The sequence below is a fragment of the Oncorhynchus keta genome, chromosome 20, assembly GCF_023373465.1.
Source record: "Oncorhynchus keta strain PuntledgeMale-10-30-2019 chromosome 20, Oket_V2, whole genome shotgun sequence".
NCBI lineage: Eukaryota > Metazoa > Chordata > Actinopteri > Salmoniformes > Salmonidae > Oncorhynchus > Oncorhynchus keta.
In genome coordinates this window covers 44,878,354-44,890,853 of record NC_068440.1, presented here as the reverse complement: position 1 = coordinate 44,890,853, position 12,500 = coordinate 44,878,354, and the positions used below count along the sequence as shown (strand labels likewise).

General features: G+C 47.0%; 1 protein-coding gene across 1 annotated transcript in view; it reads left to right on the top strand.

Moving 5' to 3' along the window:
• The window catches only part of LOC118381542 (CUB and sushi domain-containing protein 2-like), a 1,147,246-nt gene that overhangs the window by 934,866 nt on the left and 199,880 nt on the right, over nt 1-12,500 (top strand). The window contains 3 exon segments of the mRNA XM_052473074.1: nt 2,531-2,647; nt 3,069-3,278; nt 11,114-11,302. Coding sequence (XP_052329034.1) covers nt 2,531-2,647; nt 3,069-3,278; nt 11,114-11,302 — 516 coding nt within the window.

The window sequence follows — 12,500 nt, the reverse complement described above, 5'->3', positions numbered from 1 at the left end:
AGTGCAGCTCAGTTTCCACCTCATTTTGTGGGCAGTGAGCACATAGCCTGTCTTCTCTTGAGAGCCATGTCTGCCTACTGCGGCCTTTCTCAATAGCAAGGCTATGCTCACTGAGTCTGTACATAGTCAAAGCTTTCCTTAATTTTGGGTCAGTCATAGTGGTCAGGTATTCTGCCGCTGTGTACTCTCTGTTTAGGGTCAAATAGCATTATAGTTTGCTCTGTTTTTTTGTTAATTCTTTCCAATGTGTTAAGTAATTATCTTTTTGTTGTCTCATGATTTGGTTGGGTCTAATTGTGCTGCTGTCCTGGGGCTCTGTAGGGTGTGTTTGTGTTTGTGATCAGAGCCCCAGGACCAGCTTGCTTAGGGACTCTTCTCCAGGTTCATCTCTCTGTAGGTGATGGCTTTGTTATGGAAGGTTTGGGAATCGCTTCCTTTTAGGTGGTTGTAGAATTTAACGGCTCTTTTCTGGATTTTGATAATTAGTGGGTATCGGCCTAATTCACTGAGGATATTTTTGCAGAATTCTGCGTGCAGAGTCTCAATTTGGTGTTTGTCCCATTTTGTGAAGTCTTGGTTGGTGAGCTGACCCCAGACCTCACAACCATAAAGGGCAATGGGCTCTATGACTGATTCAAGTATTTTTAGCCAAATCCTAAGAAATGTGTGTGTTTTTTGCCAATTTTAACCGCACACTTGTTGTTTGTGTACATGGATTTTATAATGTCGTATGTTTTACCCCCAACACCACTTTCCATCAGTTTGTATAGCAGACCCTCAGGCCAAATTGAGTCAAAGGATTTTTTGAAATCAACAAAGCATGAGAAGACTTTGCCTTTGTTTTGGTTTGTTTGGTTGTCAATTAGGGCATGCAGGGTGAATACGTGGTCTGTTGTACGGTCATTTGGTAAAAGGCCAATTTGACATTTGCTCAGTAGGTTATTAGTTATTGGGGTCAAATTTGTCTCCATTTTTGTGGATTGGGGTGATCAGTCCTTGGTTCCAAATATTGGGGAAGATGCCAGAGCTAAGGATGATGTTAAAGAGTTTTAGTATAGCCAATTGGAATTTGTTGTCTGTATATTTGATCATTTCATTCAGGATACCATCGACACCACAGGCCTTTTTGGGTTGGAGGGTTTTTATTTTGTCCTGCAGTTAATTCAAGGTAATTGGAGAATCCAGTGGGTTCTGGTAGTCTTTAATAGTTGATTCTAAGATCTGTATTTGATCATGTATATATTTTTGCTCTTTATTCTTTGTTATAGAGACAAAAAGATTGGAGAAGTGGTTTACCCATACATCTCCATTTTGGATAGATAATTCTTTGTGTTGTTGTTTGTTTAGTGTTTTCCAGTTTTCCCAGAAGTTGTTAGAGTCTATTTTATTACATGGAGCTGATTTCTGACATGCTGTTCCTTCTTTTTCCGTAGTGTATTTCTGTATTGTTTCAGTGATTCACCATAGTGAAGGCGTAGACAGATAGAAGAGAGAGAGTGAGAGAGAGAGAAGAGAGAGAGAAGAGAGAGATGGACTCACTGGCTGCCCTACAGAGAGCTGGTAGTCCCATCCACCATCCAATGTAGACTCTCTATCTCTCTTTCTCTCTCTCTCTTTCTCTTGTTTCCATTCTCTCAACTTTTGTCTTTTCATCTTTCATTATCTCTCCCTCTCCCCTCTCTTCTCTCTTTCTCTCTCTTCTCTCTCTCTCCTCTATCTCTATTTCTCTCTCTCTCTTTCTCTTGTTTACATTCTCTCAACTTTTGTCTTTTCAACTTTCATTATCTCTCCCTCTCCCCTCTCTCTCCCGCTTGCCATCTTCCTCTCCTCTTTCTTCCTCTCTCCATATCTCCCTCTCTCTCCTCTCTCCTCTCTCCTCTCTCCTCTCTCCTCTCTCTCTCTCTCATCATATTCCCTTTAAGCCCTGTTTCTTCGCTTCAATCAAAGTGGCATTTGAATCAATCAGTGGTTTAAGCTCAAAGAACGCTGTGATGGAGAGAGGGAGTAGAGACGCAAGGGAGCAGAGTAGAGAGAGGGTAAAGAGATGTTTCTCATCCCTCTGATATGGGCATTGCACATTGTAGGTGTTTGAGAGACCTTTGATGGTTTAGAGAGCTGTATTGTAGGGTATTTAGGTGCTTGAGAGACCTTTGATGGTTTAGAGAGCTGTATTGTAGGGTATTTAGGTGCTTGAGAGACCTTTGATGGTTTAGAGAGTGGAATTAACCTATTTCATGTATATACTTGCTTCTGCAGTGTCAATGTATTAAAAAGCAAAAGCATCATTTTTTTTGTGCTTTTCATGATAAAAAAATACTATATTTTCCAGGCCAGGTATTAGCAGAAGCTCTCCACATGCAAAACAAATCATTAATTTGAGCAAAGATTCTGTCTGTCAGGAGTTGCCATGATTACAGCTTGCCATGCCATAGATGGTAATTATTACCAATAAGCACCACTCTTTTTGGTTATAATGGTTTATCCCAAATACATTGACCCCCCTCTCCATTCTCACTATGCTTCGGTCCAGCTCAATGTGGAGGAATCCAGGGGGAGATGGAAGGCATGATCCTTAGCCCTGGTTTCCCTGGCAACTACCCTAGCAACAGTGACTGTACCTGGAGAATCTACCTGGCTGTGGGATACGGTGAGAGAGAGCGCTGTACAGTGATTGTTGTACAGTACTCCACAATACCAGAGGAACAGCAATAGAACGAGAGAAATTAGAAAGACAACTGATGTTAGTAATATAATAATAATAAATATATGCCATTTATCAGACGCTTTGTCCAAAGGTTACAGTCATGTGTGCATACATTCTAGGTTATGGGTGGTCCCGGGTTCGAACCCACTACCCTGGCGTTACAAGCGCCATGCTCTACCAACTGAGCTCTGGTTATCTGTCTCTAACCCTTACCTGTGTTCCTGAGGTTACCTGTGGTTACCTGTGTTCCTGAGGTTACCTGAGGTTACCTGTGTTCCTGAGGTTACCTGAGGTTACCTGTGTTCCTGAGGTTACCTGAGGTTACCTGAGGTTACCTGAGGTTACCTGTGCTCCTTCACCCCAGGAGCCCACGTCCAGTTCTTAAACTTCTCCACCGAGGCCAACCATGACTTCCTGGAGATTCGGAACGGGCCCCTGGATACCAGCACTGTGATTGGTCGATTCAGTGGACAGGATGTCCCGCCCTCCCTTCTCACCACCTCCCACGAGACCACGGTGTATTTCCATAGCGACCACTCCCAGAACAGGCCAGGCTTCAGGTTTGAGTACCAGGGTAAGAGATTTGATGAAGATACTGTAATGGAATGAATGCTCTTACAGGTTGATGTTCAATAGACAGGTTCTCTAATTCTGAATTTAGCCTGTTTTTGTTTGGGAATGAGGCACACTGCTTGGTAAAAACACGGATGTCTGAAAACATCTCACTAAACTAAACCTGAACTATTCCTGTGAAAACGACACCAACAAGATATCTCTCCACCTGTCTGACTCATTTTGTCCCTGGATATATTTTTATGGACCAAATTCCTCCACGACGAGAATGAGAGAATGAACAGTCACCTAAACTCGTAAACGTAAAATGATGAATCTGGATCCATGGATTTGTCTGTGTTGCGTTACACCAGTAGTATTTCACTGATCTTGGATGTAAAACCTGTCATAGGCTGAGGTCTTAAAACACTTAAAAGACACACCCTCGTCCACTTACCCTCGCCTTATGCCCTTGGGGGAAATCACCGATCCAAATGATTAGCCAAGCAAGGGAGGTTTACAACGTCAGTCCCTCAGCCATCTTTGTGTACAGTAACGTCCACTCCGGGGCCTGAAGCATTATTCCATTCGTAAAGATTGTACATCCGCTAAGAAAAGAAAAGTCAGCAATAACTTAATAAAATCAACATCAATGGAGACGAGTGAAAGTAAAAACAAACACGTCTCGTAAAAAGTACATGTGTTTTTGTTTGATTATCTTTTGGAAATTGTAGAAATAGAAAACAGAAACCCCTCCCTTCTCTACCCCAGAAGACAGAAACCCCTCCCTCCTTTCTCCACCCCAGAAAACAGAAACCCCTCCCTCCTTCACCCCAGAAAACAGAAACCCTTCCCTCCTTTCTCCACCCCAGAAGACAGAAACCCCTCCCTCCTTTCTCCACCCCAGAAGACAGAAACCCCTCCCTCCTTTCTCCACCCCAGAAGACAGAAACCCCTCCCTCCTTTCTCCACCCCAGAAAACAGAAACCCCTCCCTCCTTTCTCCACCCCAGAAGACAGAAACCCCTCCCTCCTTTCTCCACCCCAGAAGACAGAAACCCCTCCCTCCTTTCTCCACCCCAGAAGACAGAAACCCCTCCCTCCTTTCTCCACCCCAGAAGACAGAAACCCCTCCCTCCTTTCTCCACCCCAGAAGACAGAAACCCCTCCCTCCTTTCTCCACCCCAGAAGACAGAAACCCCTCCCTCCTTTCTCCACCCCAGAAGACAGAAACCCCTCCCTCCTTTCTCCACCCCAGAAGACAGAAACCCCTCCCTCCTCCACCCCAGAAAACATAAACCCCTCCCTCCTTTCCCCACCCCAGAAGACAGAAACCCCTCCCTTCTCTCTCCACCCCAGAAAACAGAAACCCCTCCCTCCTCTCTCCACCCCAGAAGGCAGAAACCCCTCCCTACTCTCTCCACCCCAGAAAACAGAAACCCCTCCCTTCTCTCTCCACCCCAGAAGGCAGAAACCCCTCCCTTCTCTCTCCACCCCAGAAGGCAGAAACCCCTCCCTCCTCTCTCCACCCCAGAAAACAGAAACCCCTCCCTCCTCTCTCCACCCCAGAAAACAGAAACCCCTCCCTCCTCTCTCCACCCCAGAAAACAGAAACCCCTCCCTCCTCTCTCCACCCCAGAAAACAGAAACCCCTCCCTTCTCTCTCCACCCCAGAAGGCAGAAACCCCTCCCTCCTCTCTCCACCCCAGAAAACAGAAACCCCTCCCTCCTCTCTCCACCCCAGAAAACAGAAACCCCTCCCTCCTCTCTCCACCCCAGAAAACAGAAACCCCTCCCTCCTCTCTCCACCCCAGAAAACAGAAACCCCTCCCTCCTCTCTCCACCCCAGAAAACAGAAACCCCTCCCTCCTCTCTCCACCCCAGAAAACAGAAACCCCTCCCTCCTCTCTCCACCCCAGAAAACAGAAACCCCTCCCTCCTCTCTCCACCCCAGAAAACAGAAACCCCTCCCTCCTCTCTCCACCCCAGAAAACAGAAACCCCTCCCTCCTCTCTCCACCCCAGAAAACAGAAACCCCTCCCTCCTCTCTCCACCCCAGAAAACAGAAACCCCTCCCTCCTCTCTCCACCCCAGAAAACAGAAACCCCTCCCTCCTCTCTCCACGCCAGAAAACAGAAACCCCTCCCTCCTCTCTCCACCCCAGAAAACAGAAACCCCTCCCTCCTCTCTCCACCCCAGTAAACAGAAAGGAAAAAACGTTATCTGCAGAGCTACGGCACAAAGGTGCTTAAAACTTGATATTGTGATTCTGTGAATGAGCGGTAAATTGGAAGGTGGCTTCTATCTGGCATCTCCAGAGTGATGTGCATATTATCATGTACAACAAAACATTATATTTAGAAATGCCCCGTTTTGCAATGCTTTACTTATCGCTCGCAAAGGATGCTCTGATCCAGAAAAAAATCTATTTATTTAGTCATCTTGCTTTTGTATCCAACGAAAAAATGAACAGTTTGATGACTGCATCAAACTCAGGTACTCGCTGAAGAACCCAACTCGGCATATCTTTTCACTTTTTCTCTCCCAAGAATACGTTTATGATTGAAGAGAAACTGAGAGATGAAGGGAGAGTGAGGGAGGATAAAAGACAGAAAGAGAGGTAGAGAGAGAGAGAAAGTAAGAGAGACAGGGAGAAAGAGAGAGAGTGGAAATGAAGTCATTTCACTCTGATACTCAGACATCCTGATAAATTAGTTACAGGCTCACAGCGATGTGTTACTGGATCTGGGATTGCAGACAAACCCAGTGGAGAGGAGGAAACTGCACACACCTGGCGGTCATTCTGTGTCTACCCCACTGGTTGCCAATGGAGGAGGCCATTCCGTGTCTACTACACTGTCCTCTAATGGAGGAGGCCATTCTGTGTCTACCACACTGGTTGCCAATGGAGGAGGCCATTCCGTGTCTACTACACTGTCCTCTAATGGAGGAGGCCATTCTGTGTCTTCCACACTGGTTGCCAATGGAGGAGGCCATTCCGTGTCTACTACACTGTCCTCTAATGGAGAAGGCCATTCTGTGTCTACCCCACTGGTTGCCAATGGAGGAGGCCATTCCGTGTCTACTACACTGTCCTCTAATGGAGGAGGCCATTCTGTGTCTACCACACTGGTTGCCAATGGAGGAGGCCATTCCGTGTCTACTACACTGTCCTCTAATGGAGGAGGCCATTCTGTGTCTTCCACACTGGTTGCCAATGGAGGAGGCCATTCCGTGTCTACTACACTGTCCTCTAATGGAGGAGGCCATTCTGTGTCTACTACACTGTCCTCTAATGGAGGAGGCCATTCTGTGTCTACCCCACTGGTTGCCAATGGAGGAGGCCATTCCGTGTCTACTACACTGTCCTCTAATGGAGGAGGCCATTCCGTGTCTACTACACTGTCCTCTAATGGAGGAGGCCATTCTGTGTCTACTACACTGTCCTCTAATGGAGGAGGCCATTCTGTGTCTACTACACTGTCCTCTAATGGAGGAGGCCATTCTGTGTCTACTACACTGTCCTCTAATGGAGGAGGCCATTCTGTGTCTACCCCACTGGTTGCCAATGGAGGAGGCCATTCCGTGTCTACTACACTGTCCTCTAATGGAGGAGGCCATTCTGTGTCTACTACACTGTCCTCTAATGGAGGAGGCCATTCTGTGTCTACTACACTGTCCTCTAATGGAGGAGGCCATTCTGTGTCTACTACACTGTCCTCTAATGGAGGAGGCCATTCTGTGTCTACTACACTGTCCTCTAATGGAGGAGGCCATTCTGTGTCTACTACACTGGTTGCCAATGGAGGAGGCCATTCCGTGTCTACTACACTGTCCTCTAATGGAGGAGGCCATTCCGTGTCTACTACACTGTCCTCTAATGGAGGAGGCCATTCTGTGTCTACTACACTGTCCTCTAATGGAGGAGGCCATTCCGTGTCTACTACACTGTCCTCTAATGGAGGAGGCCATTCCGTGTCTACTACACTGTCCTCTAATGGAGGAGGCCATTCTGTGTCTACTACACTGTCCTCTAATGGAGGAGGCCATTCCGTGTCTACTACACTGTCCTCTAATGGAGGAGGCCATTCTGTGTCTACCACACTGTCCTCTTATGGAGGAGGCCATTCTGTGTCTACCACACTGTCCTCTAATGGAGGAGGCCATTCCGTGTCTACTACACTGTCTACTAATGGAATAGGCCATTCCGTGTCTACTACACTGTCCTCTAATGGAGGAGGCCATTCTGTGTCTACCACACTGTCCTCTAATGGAGGAGGCCATTCTGTGTCTACCCCACTGGTTGCCAATGGAGGAGGCCATTCCGTGTCTACCCCACTGTCCTCTAATGGAGGAGGCCATTCCGTGTCTACTACACTGTCCTCTAATGGAGGAGGCCATTCTGTGTCTACTACACTGTCCTCTAATGGAGGAGGCCATTCTGTGTCTACTACACTGTCCTCTAATGGAGGAGGCCATTCCGTGTCTACTACACTGTCCTCTAATGGAGGAGGCCATTCTGTGTCTACCACACTGTCCTCTAATGGAGGAGGCCATTCTGTGTCTACCCCACTGGTTGCCAATGGAGGAGGCCATTCCGTGTCTACCCCACTGTCCTCTAATGGAGGAGGCCATTCCGTGTCTACTACACTGTCCTCTAATGGAGGAGGCCATTCTGTGTCTACTACACAGTCCTCTAATGGAGGAGGCCATTCCGTGTCTACTACACTGTCTACTAATGGAGGAGGCCATTCCGTGTCTACTACACTGTCCTCTAATGGAGGAGGCCATTCTGTGTCTACTACACTGTCCTCTAATGGAGGAGGCCATTCTGTGTCTACTACACTGTCCTCTAATGGAGGAGGCCATTCTGTGTCTACTACACTGTCCTCTAATGGAGGAGGCCATTCTGTGTCTACTACACTGGTTGCCAATGGAGGAGGCCATTCCGTGTCTACTACACTGTCCTCTAATGGAGGAGGCCATTCTGTGTCTACTACACTGTCTACTAATGGAGGAGGCCATTCCGTGTCTACCACACTGTCCTCTAATGGAGGAGGCCATTCTGTGTCTACTACACTGTCCTCTAATGGAGGAGGCCATTCTGTGTCTACTACACTGTCTACTAATGGAGGAGGCCATTCCGTGTCTACTACACTGTCCTCTAATGGAGGAGGCCATTCTGTGTCTACTACACTGTCTACTAATGGAGGAGGCCATTCCGTGTCTACTACACTGTCCTCTAATGGAGGAGGCCATTCTGTGTCTACTACACTGTCCTCTAATGGAGGAGGCCATTCTGTGTCTACTACACTGTCTACTAATGGAGGAGGCCATTCCGTGTCTACTACACTGTCCTCTAATGGAGGAGGCCATTCCGTGTCTACTACACTGTCCTCTAATGGAGGTGGCCATTCTGTGTCTACTACACTGTCCCCTAATGGAGGAGGCCATTCTGTGTCTACTACACTGTCCTCTAATGGAGGAGGCCATTCTGTGTCTACCACACTGTCCTCTAATGGAGGAGGCCATTCTGTGTCTACTACACTGTCCTCTAATGGAGGAGGCCATTCCGTGTCTACAACACTGTCCTCTAATGGAGGAGGCCATTCCGTGTCTACTACACTGTCCTCTAATGGAGGAGGCCATTCTGTGTCTACTACACTGTCCTCTAATGGAGGAGGCCATTCTGTGTCTACCACACTGTCTACTAATGGAGGAGGCCATTCCGTGTCTACTACACTGTCCTCTAATGGAGGAGGCCATTCTGTGTCTACTACACTGTCCTCTAATGGAGGAGGCCATTATGTGTCTACTACACTGTCCTCTAATGGAGGAGGCCATTCTGTGTCTACCACACTGTCCTCTAATGGAGGAGGCCATTATGTGTCTACTACACTGTCCTCTAATGGAGGAGGCCATTATGTGTCTACTACACTATCCTCTAATGGAGGAGGCCATTCTGTGTCTACCACACTGTCCTCTAATGGAGGAGGCCATTCCGTGTCTACTACACTGTCCTCTAATGGAGGAGGCCATTATGTGTCTACTACACTGTCCTCTAATGGAGGAGGCCATTCTGTGTCTACCACACTGTCCTCTAATGGAGGAGGCCATTATGTGTCTACTACACTGTCCTCTAATGGAGGAGGCCATTCCGTGTCTACAACACTGTCCTCTAATGGAGGAGGCCATTCCGTGTCTACTACACTGTCCTCTAATGGAGGAGGCCATTCTGTGTCTACCACACTGTCCTCTAATGGAGGAGGCCATTCTGTGTCTACTACACTATCCTCTAATGGAGGAGGCCATTCTGTGTCTACCACACTGTCCTCTAATGGAGGAGGCCATTCCGTGTCTACTACACTGTCCTCTAATGGAGGAGGCCATTATGTGTCTACTACACTGTCCTCTAATGGAGGAGGCCATTCCGTGTCTACCACACTGTCCTCTAATGGAGGAGGCCATTCCGTGTCTACTACACTGTCCTCTAATGGAGGAGGCCATTCTGTGTCTACCACACTGTCCTCTAATGGAGGAGGCCATTCTGTGTCTACCACACTGTCCTCTAATGGAGGAGGCCATTCCATGTCATTCTCAGTAAACAACATTCTCATGAACGAAATGTTTCCTTCTGTTGTCTATGTCTGTCTCACAACATAATGCATTCTGCTCAGCATCTTCCTGGTTCTGTATTGATGGTACCTCTTCCTGGTTCTGTATTGATGGTACCTCTTCCTGGTTCTGTATTGATGGTACCTCTTCCTGGTTCTGTATTGATGGTACCTCTTCCTGGTTCTGTATTGATGGTACCTCTTCCTGGTTCTGTATTGATGGTACCTCTTCCTGGTTCTGTATTGATGGTACCTCTTCCTGGTTCTGTATTGATGGTACCTCTTCCTGGTTCTGTATTGATGGTACCTCTTCCTGGTTCTGTATTGATGGTACATCTTCCTGGTTCTGTATTGATGGTACCTCTTCCTGGTTCTGAATTGATGGTACCTCTTCCTGGTTCTGTATTGATGGTACCTCTTCCTGGTTCTGTATTGATGGTACCTCTTCCTGGTTCTGTATTGATGGTACCTCTTCCTGGTTCTGTATTGATGGTACCTCTTCCTGGTTCTGTATTGATGGTACCTCTTCCTGGTTCTGAATTGATGGTACCTCTTCCTGGTTCTGTATTGATGGTACCTCTTCCTGGTTCTGTATTGATGGTACCTCTTCCTGGTTCTGTATTGATGGTACCTCTTCCTGGTTCTGTATTGATGGTACCTCTTCCTGGTTCTGTATTGATGGTACCTCTTCCTGGTTCTGTATTGATGGTACCTCTTCCTGGTTCTGTATTGATGGTACCTCTTCCTGGTTCTGTATTGATGGTACCTCTTCCTGGTTCTGTATTGATGGTACCTCTTCCTGGTTCTGTATTGATGGTACCTCTTCCTGGTTCTGTATTGATGGTACCTCTTCCTGGTCTGTCTCTCTCTCCCCATCTCTATTCCTCCCTCTTCCCTCTGTCTCTCTCTCTCCCATCTCTATTCCTCCCTCTTCCCTCTGTCTCTCTCTCTCCCATCTCTATTCCTCCCTCTTCCCTCTGTCTCTCTCTCTCCCATCTCTATTCCTCTCTCTTCCCTCCCTCTTCCCTCTCTCTCTCTCCCATCTCTATTCCTCCCTCCTTCCTCCCCTCCTTCCCCCCCCTTCCCTCCTCCCCTCCTTCCTCCCCTCCTCCCCCCTCCCTCTTCCTCCTCCCCTCCTTCCTCCCCCTTCCTTCCTCCCCCTTCCTTCCTCCCTCTTCCTTCCTCCCTCTTCCCTCCTCCTCTCCTTCCTCCCCCTTCCTTCCTCCCCCTTCCTTCCTCCCCAGCCTATGAGCTTAATGAGTGTCTGGACCCAGAGCCTTTCCGTTACGGCGTGGTGGTGGGGGCAGGCTACAACGTTGGCCAGTCCATTTCCTTTGAGTGCCTCCCCGGCTACCAGTTAATGGGACATTCCATCCTGACCTGCGAACACGGGACCACACGCAACTGGGACCACCCCTTCCCTCGCTGTGAAGGTAACACACTACAGACTCTAATTCCGATTCGCTAGCGCCACCCGTAATAGCACCTCATTGGTCCAATTAATTCCTGTTCAACTTTGAAATGAACCATTACTGGACTTAAGAGCTCTTCAGTGGAATCAATAACAATGCCAAGGAGATAGGGAACAGGATGGAGAGAGGGGAATAGGGAGAGTGTGTGGCTGGATGGTAATAGATAAACAAAGAATAATGAGTGTGTGTGTGTGTGTGTGTGTGTGTGTGTGTGTGTGTGTGTGTGTGTGTGTGTGTGTGTGTGTGTGTGTGTGTGTGTGTGTGTGTGTGTGCGTGCGTGCGTGCGAACGTACGGACGTACACCAGCCCAGGTCTCCTGCGAGGATCTCTTACTGTGAACGTAATTAAATTGGCTTTAATGTGGGATGGGATAGAAGAGAGACAGAGAGAACTTCCACAAAGGTGTGAACGATCTGAGAGACAAGGCAAGAAGGGCATTCTATGCCATCAAAAGGAAAATAAAATTTGACATGCCAATTAGGATCCCTTTTATGGTTGTGCGATCTGGAGTCCGCTCACCAACCAAGAAATCACAAAATGGGACAAACACCAAATTGAGACTCTGCACGCAGAATTTTCCAAAAATATATTCCGTGTACAACGTAAAACACCAAGTAATGCATGCAGAGCAGAATTAGGCCGATACCCGCAAATGATCAAAATCCAGAAAAGAGCCGTTACATTCTACAACCATGTAAATTCAAATAAAAAATTCAAGTTTTTTAACATTGCCAAGAGAGTTAAAGCAATTTATTTAATTCAAAACCAAAAGCCTGAAAACAAACACACACAAAAAAAAATCCCAAAGTCGACTAAATTACTAATAAAGAAAACAGAGCTGCACATATTCTCCTCCAAGAGATAAATTACTTGCAGATTACTAAATGTTTTCCAAATTGCATCTTATTAAAGCCCAGAGGAAAAAAGAAAAGCTCTTCCTCTCCTCTTTGCAGCAGCAGTATTATCCTCTATCCTGTCATAGCCTGAACAATAACATCTGCATAGTAAACACTGTCGTATCTTTACTATCATTACCTGAAGACTTAGTTTTTATCAAAGATTCTCTGTAATTTAGTGATTAACTAATCAGGTTAACACATGTAATTAACGAACATGCCGAGGCACCAATGAAAATATTCAGATTACAAAGTTATAATTT